Source organism: Entelurus aequoreus, linkage group LG14 (assembly GCF_033978785.1).
Source record: "Entelurus aequoreus isolate RoL-2023_Sb linkage group LG14, RoL_Eaeq_v1.1, whole genome shotgun sequence".
Taxonomy (NCBI): Eukaryota; Metazoa; Chordata; class Actinopteri; order Syngnathiformes; family Syngnathidae; genus Entelurus; species Entelurus aequoreus.
The window spans coordinates 29,507,792-29,520,748 of record NC_084744.1 but is presented as its reverse complement, the minus strand read 5'-3'; the positions used below and the strand labels follow the sequence as shown (position 1 = coordinate 29,520,748).

General features: G+C 40.5%; 1 protein-coding gene across 1 annotated transcript in view; it reads right to left on the bottom strand.

Annotated features, from left to right (window-relative positions):
• agla (amylo-alpha-1, 6-glucosidase, 4-alpha-glucanotransferase a) overlaps nucleotides 1-12,957 on the bottom strand; it is a 135,855-nt gene that overhangs the window by 55,070 nt on the left and 67,828 nt on the right. Inside the window, exons 14-19 of the mRNA XM_062069558.1 lie at nucleotides 8,527-8,690; nucleotides 8,333-8,434; nucleotides 8,091-8,246; nucleotides 5,723-5,873; nucleotides 3,570-3,694; nucleotides 1,114-1,226 (exon numbers count right to left, since the gene is read on the bottom strand). Coding sequence (XP_061925542.1) covers nucleotides 1,114-1,226; nucleotides 3,570-3,694; nucleotides 5,723-5,873; nucleotides 8,091-8,246; nucleotides 8,333-8,434; nucleotides 8,527-8,690 — 811 coding nt within the window. The remainder of the gene's footprint in view (nucleotides 1-1,113; nucleotides 1,227-3,569; nucleotides 3,695-5,722; nucleotides 5,874-8,090; nucleotides 8,247-8,332; nucleotides 8,435-8,526; nucleotides 8,691-12,957) is intronic.

The following is a 12,957-nucleotide window of genomic DNA, read 5'->3' as shown; positions in this document are numbered from 1 at the left end:
CTCTCACACTATTATGTTAGATCCACTATGGACTGGACTCTCACTATTATGTTAAATCCACTATGGACTGGACTCTCACACTATTATGTTAGATCCACTATGGACTGGACTCTCACACTTTTATGTTAGATCCACTATGGACTGGACTCTCACACTATTATGTTAGATCCACTATGGACTGGATTCTCACACTATTATGTTAGATCCACTATGGACTGGACTCTCACACTATTATGTTAGATCCACTAGGGACTGGACCCTCACACTATTATGTTAGATCCACTATGGACTGGACTCTCACTATTATGCTAGATCCACTCGACGTCCATTGCACCGGTCGCCCTAGAGGGGGAGGGTCCCCACATCTGCGGTCCCCTCCAAGGTTTCTCATTGTCATCCCACTGGGTTGAGTTTTTTCCTTGCCCTGATGTGGGATCTGAGCCGAGGATGTCGTCGTGGCTTGTGCAGCCCTTTGAGACACTCGTGATTTAGGGCTATATAAGTAAACATTGATTGATTGAATGATTGATTAAACAGATTTGAAGGTGTTGATATTGCCATGTAAAAATCGAAAATGCTAATCGGTAGCATGTCAATAGCAAAGCCATCCATCCATCCATTTTCTACCGCTTATTCCCTTCGGGGTCGCGGGGGGCGCTGGAGCCTATCTCAGCTACAATCGGGCGGAAGGCGGGGTACACCCTGGACAAGTCGCCACCTCATCGCAGGGCCATCGCAAAGCCAAATGTATGTTTTTGGAAAAGCGGAGTTGGAGTGTTTTTGGGGGTCAATTTCTTTGTTGGCACTGAAAATTGCAACATTACCTTTAGAGGTAGTTTGACAAAGTCCGTAAGATGGCACCGTTGGATGTAAAGATTTGGTTGGTGTATAAAAAATACCGGATTTGGTACCCATCCCTAGGTACGGTGTATGATAACTCTATCAGAGTAACAACAGCATAGTATAATTGCTACAGTATAGATTAACTGAACACATGATTATTTCAGGAGGGTGGCACACTATACAATATTAATAAATACAGTTTGAATCTGGGACTAATCATGTTTGAACACTTTTACACGATGCACTTGGTGTGTATTAATAGTGTTGTACCTGAAGGCAATAACACTTCCTGGTGTCAGTTTCTGAAAGGTGATTTCCTGTACAAACTCCGATCGACCTTTAGATGTCACCTCAGCTTGTTTCACCACTGTGCTCTCCTGCAACTGTAAATGTATGCACAGTTACAGCCTACGTCATCATAACTGATACCAGCTATTTTTTTTTTTTTTTTACAATAACAAATGTGTGTACATGTTGAACACAAGAAGTGTCAACTAGAGCAGTGGTCCCCAACCACCGGGCCGTGGCCCAGTACCGGTCCGCGGACCGATTGGTACCGGGCCGCACAAGAATTTTTTTTATTTTTATTTTTTCCCCCCCCCCATAAAAAACACAATATATACATTATACATCAATATAGATCAATACAGTCTGCAGGGATACAGTCCGTAAGCACACATGATTGTATTTCTTTATGAAAAAAAAAACAAAAAAAAACAACTTATTTTAATTTTTTTTAATTTCTTGTGCGGCCCGGTACCAAAAAATCACCTCCCCCCCCGGTCTGTGGCACAAATTTTCAAGCGTTGACCGGTCCGCAGCTACAAAAAGGTTGGGGACCACTGAACTAGAGGAAGTGGTTGCAGAGACATGCTTCTCCGTAAACCTTAACAGGAATGTGCTACGACATCAAGTAATGTTCTGAAATATAACTCTGTTAAGCCTGTTTGAAACCGTTACAATAACAATGTGAAACGTTAACAGAAACACAGTGGAACCTCGATTTGCAAACTTAAGGTTTGTACATCGAAAAGTTGGTATAATGAAGCAGAGTTCCCCATAAGGAACAATGTCAATATGAATAATTGGTTACAGCCTAGACAAAAGTCCATATTTTAGTGAAGTTTCGTACACAATATTAAATAATATACAGTACTGTATACCAAACAAACCCAACAAGAAGGTGATGGATCAACTTTCTGGGTAATAAAAAAAGTCAAAACAACAACAACAATCTGCTCTGTGCTCTGCCAACACCCGCACACACACTGTAGTCACTATGGTGCAGACTTGCCAACCCGCCCGATTTTCCCGGGAGACTCCCGAATTTCAGTGCCCCTCCCGAAAATCTCCCGGGGCAACCATTCTCTCGAATTTCTCCCGATTTCCGATATTGGGGGCGTGCCTTAAAGCAGTGGTCCCCAACCTTTTTGTAGCTGGGGACCGGTCAACACTAGAAAATTTGTCCCACGGACCGGTGGGGTGGGGGGGGATTTATTTTTTTTTTTTCTTTTTTCATTTTTTTTTTTCATAAAGAAATACAATCATGTGTGCTTACGGACTGTATCCCTGCAGACTGTATTGATCTATGGTGACATACACATACACAATATGTATATATTGTGTTTTTTATGTTGATTTAATTTTTAAAAATAAAAAAAAATAAAAAAATAAATAAATAAATTTAAAAATTTAAAAAAATAAATAAATAAATAAAAAATATGTTTTTTAATTTTTTGCGCGGCCCGGTACCAATCGGTCCGCGGACCGGTACCGAGCCGCGGCCCGGTGGTTGGGGATCACTGCCTTAAAGCAGTGGTCCCCAACCACCGGGCCACAAGAATTAAATCAACATAAAAAACACAATATATGGATTATATATCAATATAGATCAATACAGTCTGCAGGGATACAGTCCGTAAGCACACATTATTGTATTTCTTTATGAAAAAAAAACAAAAACAAAAAAACAAACCAAAAAAAATAAACATCCCCCCGGTCCGTGGGACAAATTTTCAGGCGTTGACCGGTCCGCAGCTACAAAAAGGTTGGGGACCACTGCCTTAAAGGCACTGCCTTTAGCGTCCTCTACAACCTGTCATCACTTCCGCTTTTCCTCCATACAAACAGCGTGCCAGCCCAGTCACATAATACATGCGGCTTTTGCACACACATAAGTGAATGCAACGCATACTTGATCAACAGCCATACAGGTCACACTGAGGGTAGCCGTATAAACAACTTTAACACTGTTACAAATATGCGCCACACTGTGAACCCACACCAAACAAGAATGACAAAAACATTTCACGCATGTCAAAGTCAAGTATTCCGATGCATGAAAACGCGCGACATAGTCAGATTTTTTTTTTCCAAGGTCCATGTACACAGGAACATTCAAGTGATCAAGGGTGGTGGGTCAAATGCAGAGAATAATTTCGCCACACCTAGTGTGTGTGTGACAATCATTGGTACTTTAACTTTTTTAGATGTTGGAGTGTTGAGACGTGACTTCTCCTGCCCTGTGAAGTGGATGGCTCCACCTCCTTAACAAAGTTTCGCCCTGCTTTCTTGCCTGCAGGCGCCTATGTGAAGCGGTCATGCACAGGGACACGAAGTAAATGTTGGTCAATTGAAAAGTTTGTCAGTTGTAAATCGAGCTTCCACTGTAGCAGACTAACAAAAGCCTTATGGCATGCGCACAAAAGAAGAAAACAAGTATTTACTGCGATGTGCTCTTTGATCTGTACGGTGTATTCCGGCATGCCGTTGATGTACTTGTCGTCCTTCTCATAGCTCCCACCATGTCTGTCCACTGTCCTTGCCTCCAAAACCACCTCCTCAATTGTCCCTGGAGAGAGGGAATACAAATAATAGGCTATATATAATATATAAAGATATACAAATATATACTGTATATAGACATATATAAATATATATGTACACAGACACAAATATACACACACACATACATACAGTATATATATATACAATCCCCGTTTCCATATGAGTTGGGAAATTGTCTTAGATGTAAATATAAACGGAATACAATGATTTGCAAATCATTTTCAACCCATATTCAGTTGAATATGCTACAAAGACAACATATTTGATGTTCAAACTGATAAACTTTTTTTTTTTTTTTTTTTGCAAATAATCATTAACTTTAGAATTTGATGCCAGCAACACGTGACAAAGAAGTTGGGAAAGGTGGCAATAAATACTGATAAAGTTGAGGAATGCTCATCAAACACTTATTTGGAACATCCCACAGGTGAACAGGCAAATTGGGAACAGGTGGGTGCCATGATTGGGTATAAAAGTAGATTCCATGAAATGCTCAGTCATTCACAAACAAGGATGGGGCGAGGGTCACCACTTTGTCAACAAATGCCTGAGCAAATTGTTGAACAGTTTAAGAAAAACCTTTCTCAACCAGCTATTGCAAGGAATTTAGGGATTTCACCATCTACGCTCCGTAATATCATCAAAGGGTTCAGAGAATCTGGAGAAATCACTGCACGTAAGCAGCTAAGCCCGTGACCTTCCATCCCTCAGGCTGTACTGCATCAACAAGCGACATCAGTGTGTAAAGGATATCACCACATGGGCTCAGGAACACTTCAGAAACCCACTGTCAGTAACTACAGTTGGTCGCTACATCTGTAAGTGCAAGTTAAAACTCTCCTATGCAAGGCGAAAACCGTTTATCAACAACACACAGAAACGCCGTCGGCTTCGCTGGGCCTGAGCTCATCTAAGATGGACTGATACAAAGTGGAAAAGTGGTCTATGGTCTGACGAGTCCACATTTCAAATTGTTTTTGGAAACTGTGGACGTCGTGTCCTCCGGACCAAAGAGGAAAAGAACCATCCGGATTGTTATAGGCGCAAAGTGTAAAAGCCAGCATGTGTGATGGTATGGGGGTGTATTAGTGCCCAAGACATGGGTAACTTACACATCCGTGAAGGCACCATTAATGCTGAAAGGTACATACAGGTTTTGTAACAACATATGTTGCCATCCAAACAACGTTACCATGGACGCCCCTGCTTATTTCAGCAAGACAATGCCAAGCCACGTGTTACATCAACGTGGCTTCATAGTAAAAGAGTGCGGGTACTAGACTGGCCTGCCTGTAGTCCAGACCTGTCTCCCATTGAAAATGTGTGGTGCATTATGAAGCCTGAAATAGCACAATGGAGACCCCCGGACTGTTGAACAACTTAAGCTGTACATCAAGCAAGAATGGGAAAGAATTCCACCTGAGAAGCTTCAAAAATGTGTCTCCTCAGTTCCCAAACGTTTACTGAGTGTTGTTAAAAGGAAAGGCCATGTAACACAGTGGTGAACATGCCCTTTCCCAACTACTTTGGCACGTGTTGCAGCCATGAAATTCTAAGTTAATTATTATTTGCAAAAAAAAAATAAAGTTTATGAGTTTGAACATCAAATATCTTGTCTTTGTAGTGCATTCAATTGAATATGGGTTGAAAAGGATTTGCAAATCATTGTATTCCGTTTATATTTACATCTAACATGATTTCCCAACTCATATGGAAACGGGGTTTGTATGTCTAAGCTACACGGGAAGAGAACAATTGTGCCATTTGATTAATATCTGACAACTGATATATGTATTGTTTATTTCTTGAACCTGCTGCTTTGTCAGAGAATCAGTATCAGTGATACCAAGCTCTGCTCGTATTGCTACGAACATTTAGGGCCATCGGCCATTTAAAATAAGTTTAGTTTTACTTTCTTTTTTATAGCTTTAAAAGAGGTGCAGGGACTTTGGCTTCACACTGTGAATCTACGACTCCAAAATGAACATGAAATAACATGAATATAGGATGCATGCAGTGTCTAATCTCTTACCAGGAATAAACATTGGCGGTACATCAGCGCTGTATTGGTGTGTTTTCGGGTTCTTGAAAGCTGTCCTACAAACTGTCACCACGGACTGATGGGTGCTGGGACAGTGACGAGTAATTGCAACAATGTCTGCATCAACCTGGTCTACATAGACCTAAGGACAGAACACACAATGGGGATTTTAGTTTATACACAACATATTTATTTACAGTATGAAGATACGTACATACGTACATACATATACACTACTTGGAAAAAGTTAAGAGATATTTATCTTTCGGTCAAAATTTCAGTATGAAGCTAAAAGAGCTTGAACAGTGTACACACGTACAGCTGGGTGGCAGCAGTAAGATACTGTACATAATATCTCCAAGTAGAAGAATCATTTTTTAGAGCAAGTGCAAATTAAGCTTGACAAATACAGATGAATGATTATAAGGTTCTTAAACGTGTGTGTATATATATATATATATATATATATATATATATATATATATATATATACACACAGTATATACCTGTATATATATACATATACAAACCCCGTTTCCATATGAGTTGGGAAATTGTGTTAGATGTAAATATAAACGGAATACAATGATTTGCAAATCCTTTTCAACCCATATTCAGTTGAATGCACTACAAAGACAACATATTTGATGTTCAAACTTATAAACTTTATTTATTTTTTGCAAATAATAATTAACTTAGAATTTCATGGCTGCAACACGTGCCAAAGTAGTTGGGAAAGGGCATGTTCACCACTGTGTTACATGGCCTTTCCTTTTAACAACACTCAGTAAACGTTTGGGAACTGAGGAGACACATTTTTGAAGCTTCTCAGGTGGAATTCTTTCCCATTCTTGCTTGATGTACAGCTTAAGTTGTTCAACAGTCCGGGGGTCTCCCTTGTGCTATTTTAGGCTTCATAATGCACCACACATTTTCAATGGGAGACAGGTCTGGACTACAGGCAGGCCAGTCTAGTACCCACACTCTTTTACTATGAAGCCACGTTGTCTTTGCTGAAATAAGCAGGGGGCGTCCTTGGTAACGTTGTTTGGATGGCAACATATGTTGCTCCAAAACCTGTATGTACCTTTCAGCATTAATGGTGCCTTCACAGATGTGTAAGTTACCCATGTCTTGGGCACTAATACACCCCCATACCATCACACATGCTGGCTTTTACACTTTGTGCCTATAACAATCCGGATGGTTCTTTTCCTCTTTGGTCCGGAGGACACGATGTCCACAGTTTCCCAAAACAATTTGAAATGTGGACTCGTCAGGCCACAGAACACTTTTCCACTTTGTATCAGTCCATCTTAGATGAGCTCAGGCCCAGCGAAGCCGACGGCGTTTCTGGGTGTTGTTGATAAACGGTTTTCGCCTTGCATAGGAGAGTTTTAACTTGCACTTACAGATGTAGCGACCAATTGTAGTTACTGACAGTGGGTTTCTGAAGTGTTCCTGAGCCCATGTGGTGATATCCTTTACACACTGATGTCGCTTGTTGATGCAGTACAGCCTGAGGGATCGAAGGTCACAGGCTTAGCTGCTTACGTGCAGTGATTTCTCCAGATTCTCTGAACCCTTTGATGATATTATGGAGCGTATATGGTGAAATCCCTAAATTCCTTGCAATAGCTGGTTGAGAAAGGTTTTTCTTAAACTGTTCAACAATTTGCTCAGGCATTTGTTGACAAAGTGGTGACCCTCGCCCCATCCTTGTTTGTGAATGACTGAGCATTTCATGGAATCTACTTTTATACCCAATCATGGCACCCACCTGTTCCCAATTTTCCTGTTCACCTGTGGGATGTTCCAAAATAAGTGTTTGATGAGCATTCCTCAACTTTATCAGTATTTATTGCCACCTTTCCCAACTTCTTTGTCACGTGTTGCTGGCATCAAATTCTAAAGTTAATGATTATTTGCACACAAAAAAAAAAGTTTATCAGTTTGAACATCAAATATGTTGTCTTTGTAGCATATTCAACTGAATATGGGTTGAAAATGATTTGCAAATCATTGTATTCCGTTTATATTTACATCTAACACAATTTCCCAACTCATATGGAAACGGGGCTTGTACATACATACATATATATATACATACATATATATACATACATACATATATATACATACATTAACATACATACATATATATACATACATTAACATATATATATATATATATATATATATATATATATATATATATATATATATATATATATATATACATATTCCCCCCCCAAAAAAATATATACACATATTTAAATACAAGGCACGCATACACGAATGTCAACCTTGTGGGATGCTCTAATTTGTTGAGAAGAAGGTAAAAGGCCGTGGGAGATACCTGCATGAAGCCCTGGGCAGCCAGTTCCTGGTGCAATTTATTGAGAGCCCGTTTCCCTGCAATGATGCCAGACTGAGGTCCAACCTCGCCGGCCGAGGCGGGGGAAGCCGAAGGGTTCCACTTGGGGTAGAAACGCTCCTCCTTCACGACAGAAATCTACACAACCATTTGAAAAGGTCTGAGTCCGATGTCGTGGTGTCACGTTCTATCAAACAGGGCCGATGTGAGGGAGAGTGCAGAACCTGATGCGGCACTAATTCATCATATCCTCGAGTAGAGCCAGTCGCACAGCAGGCCATGGAGACGACTGCAGAACTGGGCAGCGAGTCCAGCGGTGAACGCAGCTGGACCGAAAAAAGACGAGACGTGTTCAATGTGCAAGGAAGAACTTATTATTTATTCTTATTATTTCATCCTCAGTGAAGTAATACAACACCTGTATGGGACACTCGTTGTCATGGGTGACATCGAGGAACATGGCATGGGCAATGCAGGGCATCAGCGGGCGGAGACTGGGCTGGACAAAAGCTCCGACCGGTTCCCCGCCGTAACGATAGACCAATCTTCCTTCTTCGTGGCTGTCCCCGGCTGACATGGCCTCTAGAAGATGGCGTTGAAACAGAAGGTCTGTTATCACGACATGGTCTATCATTCTCCAGTTGAACTTTGAACCAAGCACCCATTCTTCTTGAGTGATGAGCCGCCATGTTAGTATGAGCGTGACAAAAACATGCGGGTGTTTAGTAGACAAGGTTGGTGTGGTGAAGCCAAACTGTTTAACTCATTCCATATTCAACGCAATTGTTTTGGGGGCGGGGGGGCACGTTTCCAGAAAGCTACGGACCTGGGGGCAGGACGTCTCACTTCACTACCAGTGTTATTTGGTATATTCTGGAGAACAGTAGACAGTGTTTCCCATAAACTGCCAAGATACCTGTGGCGGTGGGGGCGTGGCTATGGGCGTGGTCACCATGACCTCATCGAGTAATTTGCATAATTTACTACAATGATATGATTTTCTCTAAAAAGGCTCAAAAAATGTATACTTACTAATTAATAACAGTTTTGTTCTAAACGTCCATCCATCCATCCATTTTACAATATAACTACAACACTTTATGTACATATTTATATACAGATTTGAACAATAAGTTATTCACTGAAAAATATATATTAATTGTGGTTCTTACAAAAAATATATCTTATAAAAATATAAAAGCTAAAATGTCTCTTAAAGCTCTGCCCCTTTAATTAGTGCATACTAAATAATTTAACTTTAGCCTACTACTACAACCATATTATTTACCAGCAACATAAAGTGAAACAGAGGCAGAGGTGTCATGCCACAGTCAGTAACAAATAAACAGAAAACAGTAGTGGTGGTAGATAGACACAGAGCTTCATCAAACATCTGATCCACTGAACAAAGAGCTCCAAAAATCTTGATCCTACACTTCTCTTTTGTAAAGTAAATCTGAACAGCCGATATGGGCATCTACATCAACTATATGATTTGCCTGAGAAGCTGGACAGGACACAAAAAAAAAAAAAAAAATTTAAAAAAACGTTTTTATTTTTTTTTGTGGCGGCCTTAATTCTTTCGTGGCGGGCCGCCACAAATAAATGAATGTGTGGGAAACACTGAGTAGACATTTAATTGTGGTCGATTTATTTTCTCAGGAGGAGTGCACGGCTATTTTTGAGGACCTATTTTTTGAGGAATCTGCTGCAAAAAGGTGAGTCCCCAAAAGTTTTTCCAACTGAATAAGTCAAATGATGAAAAAGAGAGTACCGTATTTTCCGCACTATAAGGCGCGCCGGATTATAAGGCGCACCTTCAATGAATGGCCTATTCTAAAACTTTGTTCATATATAAGGCGCACCACATTATAAGGCGCATAGAATAGACGCTACAGTAGAGGCTGGGGTTGCGAGACCTGTTGTGGCTCAATATTGGTCCATATATAAGGCGCACCAGATTATAAGGCGCATAGAATAGATGCTACAGTAGACGCTGGGGTTGCGAGACCTGTTGTGGCTCAATATTGGTCCATATATAAGGCGCACCGGATTATAAGGCGCACTGTCAGCTTTTGAGAAAATTGGAGGTTTTTAGGTGCGCCTTGTAGTGCGGAAAATACGGTACCTAAGATGGAACCTTGAGGAACACCACCAGTGTAACTAAGGAAGCTGAACAAATGACTGCATCTGACGTAAACAAACTACAACAACACATTACGAAAAATAACTGCCAAAAAGGAGAGGACTTAAAGGGGCGCATTGAGGAACGCCTCAGTTATGTAAATCACAAGTTTGGACCCCAATGTTCTATTTGTTTACTTTAGATGCAGTCATTTGATCAACTTCTTTAGTTATACTACTGGTGTTCCTCAAGGTTCCATCTTAGGTCCTCTCTTTTTCATCATTTGACTTATTCAGTTCAAAAAACTTGTTGGGGACTCACATTTTTTGCAGCAGATTCCTAAACACACTAGAGTGTTCCTGTTGTGTAGAGGAGCTTGGACAAGTGGAAACACATTTGCAGATCCTCGCATTGACATTTTAGCCTTGCTAGCATACATAGAACACTGAGCTCCAAACTTGTGATTTACATAACTGAGGCATTCCTCAAGGCGCCCCTTTAAGTCCTCTCCTTTTTGGCAGTTATTTTTCGTAATGTGTGTTTTTTTCAGATTCAAACACTGATGACATCTATTAAACAAGACAAGAAGCAAAGAATTAAACAGAGACAGAATTTAATTTGGCTCAATTTGAGGAGAGACGTCTGGCCTGTACTCTGTACTCAGTCTCCAGCACGCTCTGGCTAAAGATTGTACGCCTCCTCCTCTATTTGGACTTTCCCACACCACATGGCAACAGCTGCTTCCAAAGGGACATGGGTCGTAAACAGCGTTGCCTTTGGTTACAGAACAGTTCAAAAGAAAAGGTCGTAAACACTTCAAAGAAAAGGTCGTAAAATAGTTCAAAGAAAGGTTCGTAAAAGACTTAAAAAAAGAGGAGTCTGGAACTTGGCCAGATCCTGCCTTCTCTCCGCTTTGTAGTCCTTGGGTTAAAACAATATCTTTCTGTAGATTACAATACATGAAAGAAAACATAACACTTTCATGTTGCTTCTCCCCCTACACAGTGGAGTTTCACAAGCCTTCTTCTGGGTAGGTTCAAAGACAGCTTTTGGTCTTCTCGCTGGGAACTCATTTCAACACAAAGTTTTTGTGATAACTTAGATACAATTATTCTAACAGTTGTTGTAGTTTGTTTACTTCAGATGCAGTCATTTGTTCAACTTCTTTGGTTACACTAGTGGTGTTCCAAATGTGTTTCCACTTGTCCAAGCTCCTTTATACAACAAGAATACTCTAGTGTTTTTAGGAATCTGCTGCAAAAAATGTGAGTCCCCAACAAGTTTTTCGAACTGAATAAGTCAAATGATGAAAAAGAGAGGACCTAAGATGGAACCTTGAGGAACACCAGTAGTATAACTAAGGAAGTTGAACAAATGACTGCATCTGACGTAAACAAGCTACAGTAACACATTACGAAAAATAACTGCCAAAAAGGAGAGGACTTAAAGGGGCGCCTTGAGGAACGCCTAAGTTATGTAAATCCCAAGTTTGGACCTCAGTGTTCTAAGTATGTTAGCAAGGCTAAAATGTGTTTCCACTTGTCCAAGCTCCTTTACACAACAAGAACACTCTAGTGTTTTTAGGAATCTGCTGCAAAAAATGTGAGTCCCTCACAAGTTTTTCGAACTGAACACATGGGCCACCAGTTGAATAAGTCAAATGATGAAAAAGAGAGGACCTAAGATGGAACCTTGAGGAACACCAGTAGTATAACTAAAGAAGTTGAACTAATGACTGCATCTGAAGTAAACAAGCTACAGTTACATAAATTACATTACGAAAAAAAAATTCTACAGCTAAAAAGGAGAGGACTTAAAGGTGTGCCTTGAGGAACGCCTCAGTTATGTAAATCACAAGTTTGAACCTCAGTGTTCTGTTTGCTAACAAGGTTAAAATGTTAATGCAAGGATCTGCCTATGTGTTTCCACTTGTCCAAGCTCCTCTGCACAACAGGAACACTCTAGTGTTTCTAGGAATTTTCTGCCAGAATGTTTGTCTCCCAGGTTTTGAACTGAACTCCAGTTGAAAAGCCCAAATGATGAAAAAGAGAGGACCTAAGATGGAACCTTGAGGAACACCACTAGTGTAACTAAAGAAGTTGAACAAATGACTGCATCTGAAGTAAACAAGCTACAGTAACACATTACGAAAAATAACTGCCAAAAAGAAGAGGACTTTTTGAGGACCTATTTTTTAGGAATCTGCTGCAAAAATGTGAGTCCCCAACAAGTTTTTCGAACTGAATAATGAGTAACGCCTCAGTTATGTAAATCACAAGTTTTGATCCCAGTGTTCTATGTTTGTTAGCCAGGTTAAAATATCAATGTATGGATCTGCCAATGTGTTTCCGCTTGTCCAAGCTCCTTTAAACATCAGAAACACTCCAGTGTTTTTAGGAATTGGCTGCAAAAATGTTTGTATCCCAGGTTTTGAACTGATTTCCGGGGCCAGTGTGGTGTCATTCCTTCAAAAATCGTTTTGGCAGTATACAAGCACCATCCTGAAGATGATGTCATTGCCTAAATACTTCAGGTCTTAACTGTCTGTGAGGACGTCAAATCACATGCAATACTGTACCTCGGATCAGTGATGTAATTCCTATTTTGGAAACGAAGATGTTATCCAGCTCCTTGCTGCTAGTGTAGAGTTCAGCCGCCACATACAGGTTAGGGCACACTGCTCGAGCGACATCTAGCATGAACTGGGCAGCGAGCGCCACAAAG